At 31.2% G+C, this 13,917-nt stretch overlaps 1 protein-coding gene across 1 annotated transcript; it reads left to right on the top strand.

Annotated features, from left to right (window-relative positions):
• The first annotated feature begins 5,940 nt into the window (after window positions 1-5,940).
• On the top strand, window positions 5,941-9,003 carry LOC145329521 (uncharacterized). The gene is made up of 5 exons (XM_080173729.1): window positions 5,941-6,097; window positions 6,570-6,707; window positions 7,618-7,911; window positions 8,216-8,410; window positions 8,566-9,003. Exons 1-5 carry the CDS (start codon window positions 6,095-6,097, stop codon window positions 8,953-8,955), a joined length of 1,020 nt encoding a protein of 339 aa, XP_080029855.1. The 5' UTR covers window positions 5,941-6,094; the 3' UTR covers window positions 8,956-9,003.
• Window positions 9,004-13,917: the final 4,914 nt, after the last annotated feature.

The following is a 13,917-nucleotide window of genomic DNA, read 5'->3' as shown; positions in this document are numbered from 1 at the left end:
TAAAATACCCCCCCCCCAAAGAAATTTTTTTTTACATTCTTATTTTAAATCTAAAATCTGTCTGTTTGTTTGTCTCTCTGTCTATTTGTTTGTAGCGAAGGATCTCGCTAACCGCTGAACCGATTGGGTTCTCCTTTACAGGGTAGCTTCTCATAGGTCCCGGGAAGGTTTATAACTATTTTCTTGGGGGGGGGGGGGGACACCCCCAACCTACCTAAAAAATGTAAAATACCCCCCCCCCAAAGAATTTTTTTTTACATTCTTATTTTAAATCTAAAATACGAAAATTTGGTTTTATCAAACCTCTTGGGGTCAAAGCCCCTAGAGGCTAGGGGCGAAGCTAGTACAAAAAAAAGAAGAACAGGCAAGCAAATAGAAAAATTTTTATCATCTGTCAATCCTGTAATCCTTGCAGTTATATTTTGTGAAGTTTAATCCTTATAATAAAGTAACAGAATGTCTGTTTGTCTCTCTGTTTGTATGTCTGTTTGAGACTCCTACGTAATATTGCAAGGTATTGTAGAAACTTGATAGAGACTCCTACGCTACATTGCAAGGTATCGCAGAAACTTGATAGAGACTCCTACGCTACATTGCAAGGTATCGTAGAAACTTGATAGAGACTCCTACGCTACATTGCAAGGTATCGTAGAAACTTGATAGAGACTCCTACGCTACATTGCAAGGTATTGTAGAAACTTGATAGAGACTCCTACGCTACATTGCAAGGTATCGTAGAAACTTGATAGAGACTCCTACGCTACATTGCAAGGTATCGTAGAAACTTGATAGAGACTCCTACGCTACATTGCAAGGTATCGTAGAAACTTGATAGAGACTCCTACGCTACATTGCAAGGTATCGTAGAAACTTGATAGAGACTCCTACGCTACATTGCAAGGTATCGTAGAAACTTGATAGAGACTCCTACGCTACATTGCAAGGTATCATAGAAACTTGATAGAGACTTGATAGTTTCTACATTGCAAGGTATTGTAGAAACTTGAAAGCACCATAGATAGGGAGCGTATTATTTTAGTTACATATATTTTATTATGTCTAAAGAGTTATGATTGTTTTTAAGTTAAAGTGTTTTTTTATACAAGAGAATAAATGTGGATTTGTACAAGGATTTTGTTTTTTGTATTATTTCATGTTGTGTTATAAAATCATTCACTAATATGTGTAATTTTGGGGAAAGCACCTAATGACTCTTCAGCTTTAAACCAATAAAAATTCCTCAGTAACTAATAAATCTGATGTCTTTAGTTATAGTCATACGAATGCAGGGATTATACTTAATGGGATTTATTCTCACCTGGACCTATTCATTTATTTATTTATTACTAACAGGTACTCTCCTTAGAGGCCTCTAGGTAGGGGCACATGAGGAGTGGGGGGGGGGGGTTTAACTACCCATTTTTAAATTTTAGATTTTAAAAGAAAAATTTTCATTGAGAGGGCTACTTTTTTTTTTTTTTGGGGGGGGGGGAGTCTCGACCACTTCCCCCTTTTTAAAAAAGAAGCTTTTCTAAAATTAGGGACGTAACGGATAGCTCTTTTCTTTGAATTTAGGCATGTTAAAATTGTTCTGTCAATTTCAAACTTTGCATGATGATTCCTATAGGAGTTAGGTACAAGTTAGAAAGCGAAGCAACTCTATAATCGTCATAGAGAAAAAAATAAAAGAGAGGACTAAAATAGGCAGTGGGCATAGAGGCCTATATTGCGCTATTGCCGTGCTGAATTTTGATATACAAATTTATATAAACACTTGATTGCAAATCATAATAATCAGTTTTTCAGTGCCATCTAGCTTTCGATATAGAACTAGAACATCATAGCGGTCATTTATCTTTATTTTGTGTGTATTTTTCTTGTTTTGGATTTTGGACCTGAGGGCTAAATAACATGACTAGAAATGTTAAAAATATTGTAAAAACGAGTATTATCTTGGAAAAAACATAGAAGCATTACAGTTTATTCACTAATTTAGATAATTCAGTTTTGAAAATTTTTATTTAATATTTAGCTTTATTTTTCTAGCGCCTCTAGTGGCCATATAGCTAACTATTAAATTTTTATTGATAAACATTTAAAAGTTTTATTATGTTAATTAGATTTAAATATTACATTTAAGCTAATTTGAAGAAAAAAAAGTTTTTTAAGAATTCACCTCAGGTGTAATATACTTTTATGCCAAACCAAAACTGCCCATTGCTGTTTGCTTTTTAAGATTATAAATCAAATTGTATTTTAAATATTTTCCTTAAATTTTTTTGAACCTTATAAATTATAGAATAACTAGCGGCTACGCCCCTAGAGGCCTCTAGGGGCACTTGAGAAGGGGGAGTTTAATTTGATAATGATTTTTTTTATTTTAGATTTAAAAAGAAAATTTTTTTTTAAAATTTTGTAGGGGGTGTATTTTTTTGAGAGGCGATTTCTCTTGGGGGGTTGGTGGTATTCTCCCCCAAAATAGTTATAAACCTTCCTAGGACCTATGAGAAGCTATCCTGTAAAGGAGAACCCGATCAGTTCAGCGGTTAGCGAGATCCTTTGGTACAAACATACAAAAACAGAGATAACAGACAACCTGTTTTTTTATTATAAGGATAATAATAATAAGATATATTTTTTTTTTACATATATAGAATAGGTTATGATTAAAATGCAAAAAAGCACAAATTATTTTGTGTGGGGGGAAGTAATATTTTACAATGAAAAAGGAGTGAGTATTCTTCCTCTTATCCTTTTTCCTTATGATAATCGTTGACCAGGAAGTCTGTGCGTCCATTTTAAACATGTTGCTTTTTAACTTTTTTAACAACAAATCTTTTATGTGATAAGATTATCCAATTGGTCTGATTTTTAGAATATTGATTCCTAGGACAACAAATTACAATGTTATCAGCGAAGCATCTCTATAATCAAGTCCTAAAATTGTACATATGTCCAAAAAAATTATCCTGTATTTAAGTAGTTTTTCAACAAATTTACTTAAAAATTTGTTTCGAAATCATAATTTATAATTCTGATTATTCAGTTCTGACATTCTACAAGTGTTAATGTTTATTTGTCTTAACGTTTCATAGCTTTGCTTTTATGGATGTTGTCATCCTTGTTAATTTTAATTTTAGAAAAAAAAATAAAAAATGTTTTTTGAGAGGTGATTTTTTTCTTGGGGCGATTTCTCTTGTGAGGTTGGTGGTACCCTCCCCCAAAATAGTTTTAAACCTTCCTTGGACCTATGAGGAGCTATCCTGTAAAGGAGAATCATATCGGTTCATCGTTCAGCGAGATACTTTGGTACAAACAGATGTATATATACCCGAGGATATTTTTTAAGTGTCGGAGGAATGCCTTGGTCCAGATAACTTGTTTCCCAGTTGAAATTGTGCAATAAAAATTGATGGTGCTAACCCACAAAGGTAATTGGAATACAAAACAATTACAACACCAAAACAGTAGAAAATAAATTAGCTGCATTAATGAGAAAAAGTATTAATCTTTCTCGTATTCATTGGAATCCGGTGGAAAGGAACCGGTTCTCATCCATACGAAAAAAAATATGTCTAGCATCGAATTATATCCAGCTTTCTACGAATAAAAAAATGTACAATAATAAGATTAAAACCAGTTTTTTAATCTTATAATTGTACATTCTATATCCGCGGAAAGCTGTTTATAATACGATGCGACAAATAACTATTATTTAATCTTAATTTTCCAGACAAAATAAGCTTTTTGGACTTTTGAGAATGTTTCTAAACCGCTTACTAAAAAATAACACCCGTCTTATTGGGTAGCAAAGGGGGTGTCAAAAATGTAAGGAGGGTGTTAAATTTTTTAATGCGAAGCTTTTCTATAATTAGGGTCGGTCCGTCCGTCCGTCCGTAACGGATAGCTTTTTTCGTTAATTTAGGCATGTTGGAATTGTCCTATCGATTTCAAATTTTGCATGGTGATTTCTTTAGTAGTTAGGTACGATTTAGAAAGCGTAGCAACTCTATAATCATTACCAAAATGTCCGTACGTCCATTTTAAACATGTTGATTTTTTACATTTTTAACAACAAATTTTTATGTGATCTAATCATCCGATTGATCTGATTTTTGGTATATTGATTCCTGGGACAACAAAGTATAATGTTATAAGCGAAGCAACTCAATAATCAAGTCCTAAATATGTAAGTATGTCCATAAACATTATCCTGTATAAAGCAATTTTTCAACTTTACTTACAATTTTGCTTCAACTCTTTTACATTTATATTCTGATTATTCAGTTCTGACACTATATAAGTGTTCATGTCCGTTTGTCCTACCGTTTCAGTGCTTCGCTTTTATGGATGTTGTCATCCTTGTTCTACTGCACTTTGCCTACTCCATTGGAAAAAGCCTGTTGGCGCACTGCTTTTAACGTTAGATGTACACAAATTTTACAAGCAGTTAATGAACTATTTTTAAAATTACGTCAAGCTTCTGTTTGTTTGATGATTATGTATTTAATCTATCGTCTTCACAGAGCAGTTGTTTTTAGATAGTAATAATACTTTTATATAATTTGTTTTTGTAAAAAAAAATGAGTCTAAACTTTTTTCAGCGTTTTACTGATGCAGTTCATGGAAAAAGTTCCTTATTTATCTCAATTTAAGGCTACCAGCGGCCTAACGGCTGAACGTATATATACTCTTATCCCAAAATTCTAACCGACTAAAGAAGGTCCACAAATAATCAGGAGTAGCCATTACACAATTATCTCTCAGTGCACATAAAAAGACTTATCTCATGCGTGTTTTCTTCAGTCCAGCTTTTCCTTTGTATCAATGGATCTCGGCTATTCTAGATTATTTATGTTTTTTATATTCTTTTAAATTTTTATTTTTTTTTTAACCTTTTTTAAAAAAATTTGTCTCTGGCCTTGTGGGGCTTCGTCTCTATAGGGTAATGGATTTTTTTAGTAGCGAAGCTACTCTATAATTCGAAATGTCCGTCTGTCCGTCCGTCTGTTAGAGACAAATATGATTTTCTCGGCTCCTATTAAAGATAGACAGCTGGAATTTTAAGTGAAGATTCCTATGACATATGCACATCTAATCTATACATTGTTTTATCATCTGTCTGTTAATTGCGGTGCTAGATCGAATCCTAGATTTTTTTGTTTTTGTAATTTTCTAGACTCCTTTTCAAGACAGACGACTGAAATTTTCAGGGATTAAGTAAATTTGCATCCTACATATTTTTATTAAGTTTCATTAAGATTTGTATATTGATTGGGGTGCTAGATCAATTCCTAGTTTTTCAAGTTTTCATGATTATCTCAACTCCTGTTCAAGAAAAACGGTTGGAACTTTTAGGGATTAATTAAGTCAACATTCTATATATTTTCACCAAGTTTAATAAAGACTTGCTATTGGTTGGGGTGCTAGATCGATTCTTAGATTTTACGTATTTCTTTTTAGCTTAATGCTTCAAAAGACATTATAAATTTTTATTCCATTTATGTCTTTTTAACACACTCGAAAGATTATTTTTTCCATATATGTAAGCTAATTTTGAGCTTCGCTACTTATGGATGTTGTTGTCATCCTTGTTTTAAATGAAAAATACTTTTAAGGAAAGGATAAAAATAAAATTTAAATTTAAAAAATATAAAAAAATGTAAACATATAAAAAAATATGCCTTAAAAAATAAAAATAAAAATACAAAAAAAAAAAAAAAAATGTACTGACTCACGGTCAAACAAAGTTTAGTTATAGAGTAGCTTCGCTACTAAAACTTTTTGTACAGCAGTTTAAGTATATTCTTACAAAATAGCTAAAAGTTATTATTATCATTAATTACACAGCTATAAATTTTGTTGAGCGCATGAAAAGTTTTTTACAGAATCTTCATTGTTAGGTAATTTTCAAACATTAACAGGTTAAACTAAAACTTTGAAATTTAAGACAAATATTATAAAAGTTTAGCTATTATTTTCCTAAAATAAAGTTTTAGCCTATTTTTAAAAACACTTTACTTGAATTCCATTGAATTTGGTATATAAAGAGACAGCGAATCTATCTTTACTTTAGTACATCTACAGTCTCACCATGGTAAGAAATATTTGTTGTCATATGTGTATTTAATTATTTATTAATACTCGTGTTTAATTCTTTTTTACATTATAGATTGCGCTTACAGATTCTAAGGGTCTTGTTTTTTTTTTATGGTGGAATTTGGTGTTAGAAAATAGCCTGAAATCATTTTGAGCAGTATGTTAAGTTTTTAGCTATAAAACATATTTTTGTGAAAAGTTTTTTCAAATTTGTTATTCTATAGCTTCATTAGTTATTTTAACTTGTATTTGTTTTTTGTTAAAATATTCAATTCTAGAATTGCACTTTACTTATTAATCTTATCTTTTTCAATTCTTAGAATAGTATAATACCTTCTTACAACCAAATTTTAGGCCTTATGTTTTCTCCCACTATAATGGTCTTGTAACCTCCCCCCCCCTCCCCCTATGAGAATCGCTATTTACGCCACTATTTTAGATATTACTAAACTGAAATTTCTCTTTTATAGATTATTTTTCTGTTATGCCTTTTGCCACTTGTCCAGTGTGGTCTTGTACCCGGTGAAAAGGCCGCTCCAATCCCTCTGGATGGAACAGGATACCAACCAATCAACCAAGACTACTATGTTCCTAATGAAATTCTTAAGGTTGGTACATATTTACTAATCTTTAAAGTAGTATTCGTCATATTATGTGAGTAGACAGATTACTAAAGAGACATAATGTCTGATTCCACCAATAGCAGGAGGGTGGAAGAACATTGGTCATTGGTTGAATTAAACTGAAATTTTCTACTTTTAACATTAGAGTTATTATAGATCTGTCCTTTCAACTTTTACTCGGATCAAGTCTTCCACAAGAAGTTTGCAGGAGTTTTGTATTTACTTAATGTTTAATTCTACATATGATAAAATGTGCACCTGTCCTTCATGGTTAAAGATTATAAATAGCAATAATTTTAAAAAGTACGTTCGTTATGTTTTCAACAGGACCTAGTGTTGTACTGTGTGTACACATATGAGTAAGAAATGGCATATTTTTTCATTTCGTCCACATAAAGAGTCTGCTGTAAATAATCGCATTTCTTAAGATAAAGTTTTTCTCATTAAAATTATATATAATAAAAATTTATTTCCTAGTATAGTTTAAGGAAAATGGCCTATCTTGAAATGAGTTAGCTAGGAATAGTTGAATTCCTTGGAAAAAGTTAGCTTTCTAAAAACTATATACTCTAAAAATTTTAATCTGTTTTGTCTGCTGAAGGAATTCCTTTTTTAAGATTTACTATTTTTGGGGTCCGATTATGCTTCTTGTCTAGTAACTCTATTATGTATTCGTAGTTTTATAGAATTGGCATTTTTTTTTGTTAATTTTAAATCTAGATTAAATTAATATAAAGCTAACTTGTTTTTTTTACCTATGCTATACTTTTAATTTTTTAAATTGGAATAATTATTTTTTTCAGACTTTACAAAAAGTAAAGTCTTTTATCCAAGCCAACGTAACTCTCTCTTCTAATAATGAACTCTTCAAGAAGCTTTGATTTATTATTACTAGGTTGGAGACAAGGAAGACTGTCACCCAGTAGAGCGCACTGTGTACAAGGACGAATGTGTTCCATATGTAGAGAAGACTTGCTTCACCCAACAGAAGGAGTTGTGCAAGGATGTGTTTGACAAGAACTGCACAGCTGTCATTGATGAGTTTGAGGATAGGGAGTGCTTTGATGTGACTGAGTTGATGTGTCAGCTGGTGGAGAATATTCAGTATGAGATGGTGGAGGAAACCTATACTGTTCAGAGGTGTACCAGAGTCACTGATAGGGTCTGTGATACTGTGTATGATCTTTCTGTAAGTATCAATTTTATTCATCAAACATTTGCTTAGTAATTATCTAGTTTAAACTCTTCCTCCTTTCTGAAATCAACAAGACTAGTTCCTTCACCCATATCCTCTAGGGGAGACCGTGGTGATAAGGACAAAACAACTATAAGACCTTTCTAAGCTTTCCTCAGAATTACAACCTATTCGAACCTTATTTAGATCTATGGAATTAAGTGATTGATCCAGTAATTCACATGAATTATTTTTAACACTTTTGTTTCTGCTAACCTTTTTGTGTTTTTAATGATATTTTGAATGTTAATATGTTCAGGTATCTACTAAGGATGACTTCCAGTGTGTTGACTTGGAGCACCAGTACTGCTGGGACGAGGACAAAGTAGTAAAGGACAGAACCTGCATCTTCTCTGTAGACTTTGACTGTGGTAAACACAAGGACCAGGATGGTAAGGGAGCTGTCAAATGTGAAAAGGTTCCAACCAAGAAGTGCTACGACACTCCCAGAAAGGTAAAGCTACTTTGATTAAAAAAAAATTTAAACCTAAATTTTTTTTTGTTCCAGGAAAAATCTACGCTTATATTCTGTTCAATAAATTTATCCTTCTCCAATTTTTCAGACTTTCTTTCTCTTCTTTTCTCCAAATAAAATGCTTCGTTTTTCAGGTCCATGAGGAATACTGCAAGCCCCGTAGCTCCAGGTACTGCGAAAAGTTCACCAACGAGTTCCCCTTCCCTGTTGAGAAGCAGAACTGCCACACCGAGCCCATGAAGAGGTGTGAGCTTGAGACCAGATCCAGACCGAAGAAGGCCAAGCAGTACACCTACTTCAAGGACTGCAAGCCTGTGACAAGGAAGGTGTGCGACAATGTTGAGAAGAAATTGTTAAAGCCTGTGTGTGATAAGGTCCAGAGGAAGGTGTGCAGCTATGTGCCAGAGGAAAAGTGCAAGGAAGAGAAGAAGCAATACTGCTTCAAGTCTGAGAAGATCATCATTGACAAGGTCTGTGTTGGTGAGAAGAAAGATGTACATGAAGATTCATTCTCTTATGTTTAACAATTTTATTTTCTAATTTATTTTAATAAAATTATCTTTAAATGAAAATATGTTTATGTTAATGGATTTTACGTATTTCTCATATCTAGAGTGCATTGATTTTACTGGTGCTTAATGACTTATAATTATTTACCTTATTATTTGTTTTCAATCATAAGTGTCTGGAAATTTGCTCATTGTCATTGGAAGTTTATAATAATTTATCACATTTAATGTGAGAATGTTGCTATTATAATATTCAAAATAAATGCTGTAATAAGCTTTAAAATATTTAAACACTAGTCTCTTATTGGACACAAAATGACGTCCAATAAGAAAAAGGAATAAAAATATTGGAAAGAAAATTATTTTATTTCAAAATTAATTCTTGGCATTTTGGAATAAAAAATATAGGGGAAAGAAAATTATTTATTTCAAATTTATTTCTGGTCTTGAAATAATATTCTTTATTTTATTTTAATTCGAGTGTCAACCAATAAGAAATAGGCATGCTGTTTTAAAAGTTTGGAATAAAAATTATTATTTTTTGTCAATTCCTTTTTCAGAGTATAAAATGAGAATAAATTTTCCAACATCATTATTGATTTCTAATTTAACATTTCATACAGTGCAGTGGGTAATATTTATTTCAACATTTTTTGTCATTCAAAATCAAGTGTCACAAAAATAATGATATTTAAACTGTTTTTAACCTATTTTTGAATGGGGGGTCAAATATATACTAGGACACCTATGGAATCAGACTGCAGAGCCCAAATTTGAATTAAGTCCCCAGTAAACTTTTATTGGGGGATTTAAAAATTAATTTTTAGTGTTGCTGTAATCATTTTGACCGAAGCAAAAGCTTTTTTTTACTTCGGGTAATATTGTGGCTTACAGAACATTTTTATATAATTCACTTTATATTGATACAATAAAAAAACATTACTCTGTTCATTGGAAATAATTTTTTTTCCCAAAACAATTAATTTCATTGAAAAATCTAACATTTACAATAAAACAAATAATTCTGAAATCTAACCAATAAGCAGTCTTGTTTTATATAATTCTTTACAATTCAAAAAAAGAGTGTTTTCACAAAGTGACTTATTTCCAATGTAGTTAAATATTTTTTATTTAATTAAAATGAAAAGAATGAAAACCGTACATATAAAAGATACATACTTTTTAAAATTATTTTAAAAGATAAATTTGAATAATCTTATTTTATAACACATTTGTATATGTGACAAAAATAAATTTGTTGTATTGCATAAACATTTGTTGTCATTTAACCCTTTACAGCCATTTTTTATGTTTTTAAAATAAGTAAGAGAACACAAACATGTTAATGTTAATTCGTTGATATATTATAAAGAATTAACTTTTTAGTGAATTTTTATAGTAAAATCATAAGGCCTAATTTTACTCTATACCAGAATACAATATTTATGAAGCAAAACACTCTAAAAGCTACGAATTTTACCCAAATAAAAAAAGACCTTTTGCTCGGATCAAAATGATCACGGCAACAGTAAAAATTAATATTTAAATCCCCCCAAAAAAGTTTATTGGGGACTTAATTCAAATTTAGGCTCTGCAGTCTCATTCTACTGGTGTCATAGTATATTTTTTATATACGTTTTAAAAATAGGTTAAAAACAGTTTAACATAAAAAAGAAATTTTTAAAATAATTTTGTTTTCTTTATTTGTTGAAGATTTAAGCCCAAGCTTTTTCTGAGGGGGGAGACCCCCCTCAACCCCCCCTCTCCTGAGGGGGGAAACCCCCCTCGACCCCCCCCCCTGACGCTCTCTTCTTTAAATCTTTCATTATTTCTGTAATTTATTCTAACTATCTTATAAATTTCAAAACATGAGATAAAAAGGAAATAATTTGCTGTACATTATTAAAGAATTTAAAAATTGTAAAAAAAATTCCAACATGATTTTTAATTTTAAATACAAGAATATTTTTTCCTATATGATATGTTAAATTTAAATACAGGAATAATTTTGTACTGTGGAATTGAAGAAATAAATGCTGTACATTAGAGTGGCTTGATTTTCAATGATTTTCTAATTCTAAATGTGCTACATACACTTTCTGTCTGAACATCATATAAGAGACCAAAAAATGAAAAGAAAATATTTTGAATAATGGGGAGGCTCGCTGATGCATGTAAACTTTTAGAAAGACACTTGTGGGGAGAATTTTTTTTTTTTTTTTGGGGGGGGGGGGCAATTATTTTTCTTTCAAAGTATAGCTTTATGCACCTTCCCAATTTTGTCTTGAAGAGTAGAATAAGAATAAAAAATCTGTTTTTAAAACTATTGATCCTAGCAAGAAAAATCCATAAATAAATTTAAAAACCAAGAGATTTTACATTTAATTTAAGATTTTTCATGCTTGGATGAATATTTTTTAAAACCAATTTGATATTTATATTAATCAACAAGACAAATTCAAAAAGATGCATAAAGCAATACTTTGAAAGAAAAAAAGTTGCACCTCCAGAATAAACTTTTAAAATTTTTAATGCATAGAAACACCTTCCCCCCATTTCCCCTCAAGGACAAAATAAATTTTTTATATTTAGGTTTCTTATATGACGTTGAAACTGTAGATGTTGATTACAAATTCAATGTCCAAAATTGATCCACTCTACTGTACATTGTTATAATTTAATATTTGATGTGGGTATAAACATTAGACATAGATGGTCAATCTGACCCCATTTTTTTCTTAAAAAGAAACCTTTGTTCACTTTTTGTTGTATATGAAATACAGCCCTATAGGCAACATTATTTGCAACTAAATTTTGCAATGATATAATTTTTAGAAAGATAACTTTATTATAAGAATTATTTATAACTAACTTATTATATGTTGTGTCATACACTTCACATTATATGATGGAAGAAATATTTTTTTCAAATATTTCACCCAAGGAAAGCTTTAACCTAAGATATTCAACAATTTATAGCTGATACATAATGTAAACAAAATTCCCTTGTGCTGTCTCTAGGTTATCTCTATTGTATAAATGAACGTACAAAAGAGGAGGAGAGAGAGAAGGAAATAGACAGAAAAGTGAGGGAGGGGGGAGGGGGAAGAAATATAGAGAAAAAAAGACAGAGATATTTATTGTTCACCCTTAGATGATGTAAATTTTTTGATAGACTTTTTTGAATTTAAGAAAAAGATAGAGAATGAGACAAAACCAAGTATCATATTTTATTAATATTGCTTATACAAGAAAGGTCATTCAAAATTATTTCACCAATATTAAGGTCAAGTGACAAAAATTTAAATTTCCACCTACTTCGCCCCCAGAGGGGGCAATAGTAGAAGGAAAATTCAAATTTTGATCACATGACCAAAATTGTTGAAATAATTTTAATATCCTTTCTAGCATTCACAATATTACGAAAATATGATAAATAACTATTCTCGTATTCATTCGATTCCGGTGGATAGAAACCGGTTCTCATCCATACGAAAAAACTATGTCTAGCATCTTATTATATCCAGCTTTCTACGAATATAAAATGTATAATTATAAGATTAAAACCAGTTGTTTTGCCCTGTGGTATATAATTGTACATTCTATATCTGCGGAAAGCTGTTTATCTATAATACAAAGTAGAACGATGTCTGTCTGTCCGTCTGTCCGTCTGACCGTCTGTCCGTCCGTCTGTCTGTCTGTCCCTTAAGATCTCGGTAACCACTGAACCGATCGGATTCTACTCTTCAGGGTATCCACCTATTGGTCCTGTGGTGGTTTTAAGCTATTTTCTCGGGGGGTGGGACACCCCCAACCCCCCCAAAAACCAAAAAATCCCCCCCATTTTTTTTTTTTTTTTTTTTTTTTTTTTTTGAAGGGGATTTCCATGGTCCTTTATGGTCTCTCGCAATAATTTTTTTTTATCACCTCTTGGGCAAAGCCCCTAGAGGCTAGGGGCGAAGCCGCTAGTAATACTTATAATATGCTTCTAATTTGATCATAAGATTGTTACCTTCATAAATACAAGATTTTCACATAAATAGCAAAACTGACTAATTGTTTCTAACTTGTATTTTTCTTAGGGAAGCTATATACAATCTAATTCCAGTCGACATAACATTGCACATAAGGAATGTAGGGGATTTAATTCACCCTTCCAAATCAAGTTTTAATAATTCTAAGAATATTATCATACCCAGATTACATCAGATTTCTAAGGAATCGTGAAATACGCTTTTTAAGTAAGCTTTCTTATGCCTGAAAGTCAAGAAATGCAAAAATTTCCTCACAGGAAAGAGCATATTTTTTGTGTTTCACCAACAATTTTAAAAGTTTTATAAAATCTCTCAGATTTAACGTAATTAGACAAAATAACTTCTGATTGGTTATGCATTACATTAATTTTGACAATATAAAAGAAAAAAGGGATCAAGTCAAATAGTGTCAAAACCCTGTTTTGGCACACTGCTTGACTGAGGAAATCTTGGCACACTCTGCTTTACTAGGGGGAATATTGGCACACTCTGCTTTACTTGTGGGAATATTGGCATACTCTGCTTTACTTGTCAAAATATGCTTTTCCTAAAAATTTGAAATAATATACTTTACATTTAAGTTTTAAAAAAATTAACAAAATCAGGGTGTTTTTTAGAACCAATTAGAAGCTTCATTAAAAGGAGAACTATAACAGTCAGGCGATTAGTGAGATCCCTTATTTTGAAATTTTAAAGGTTTTAGGCTATTTTTCGTAAATTTTCTATCACTTGGAGTAGAGAGCCCCCTAGATGCTAGGGACGCAGGCTTATACATTTTGTGTACATTAAGCAGTAAATTTGTAGGTTGATTTAGATGGCATTAAAAAGTAATAAAACCTTAGTAAATAATAATAATAAATATTAGACTTAAATGAATATTCTTAAATCCTGAGTCATGATCATATAAGTAGCAAGCTACTCTATAGCTCACTTTCTGTCCGCC

This window comes from Acartia tonsa, chromosome 1, assembly GCF_053477335.1.
Source record: "Acartia tonsa isolate MP-2025a chromosome 1, ASM5347733v1, whole genome shotgun sequence".
NCBI lineage: Eukaryota > Metazoa > Arthropoda > Copepoda > Calanoida > Acartiidae > Acartia > Acartia tonsa.
This window is presented reverse-complemented; position numbering and strand designations above follow the sequence as displayed.

Bases quoted from the DNA above. Each gene is read 5' to 3' on its own strand.
- LOC145329521 (XM_080173729.1), top strand. The intron at 6,708-7,617 runs GTTGGTACATAT...TATTATTACTAG, and splicing joins TTCCTAATGAAATTCTTAAG to GTTGGAGACAAGGAAGACTG. The intron at 7,912-8,215 runs GTAAGTATCAAT...TAATATGTTCAG, and splicing joins ATACTGTGTATGATCTTTCT to GTATCTACTAAGGATGACTT.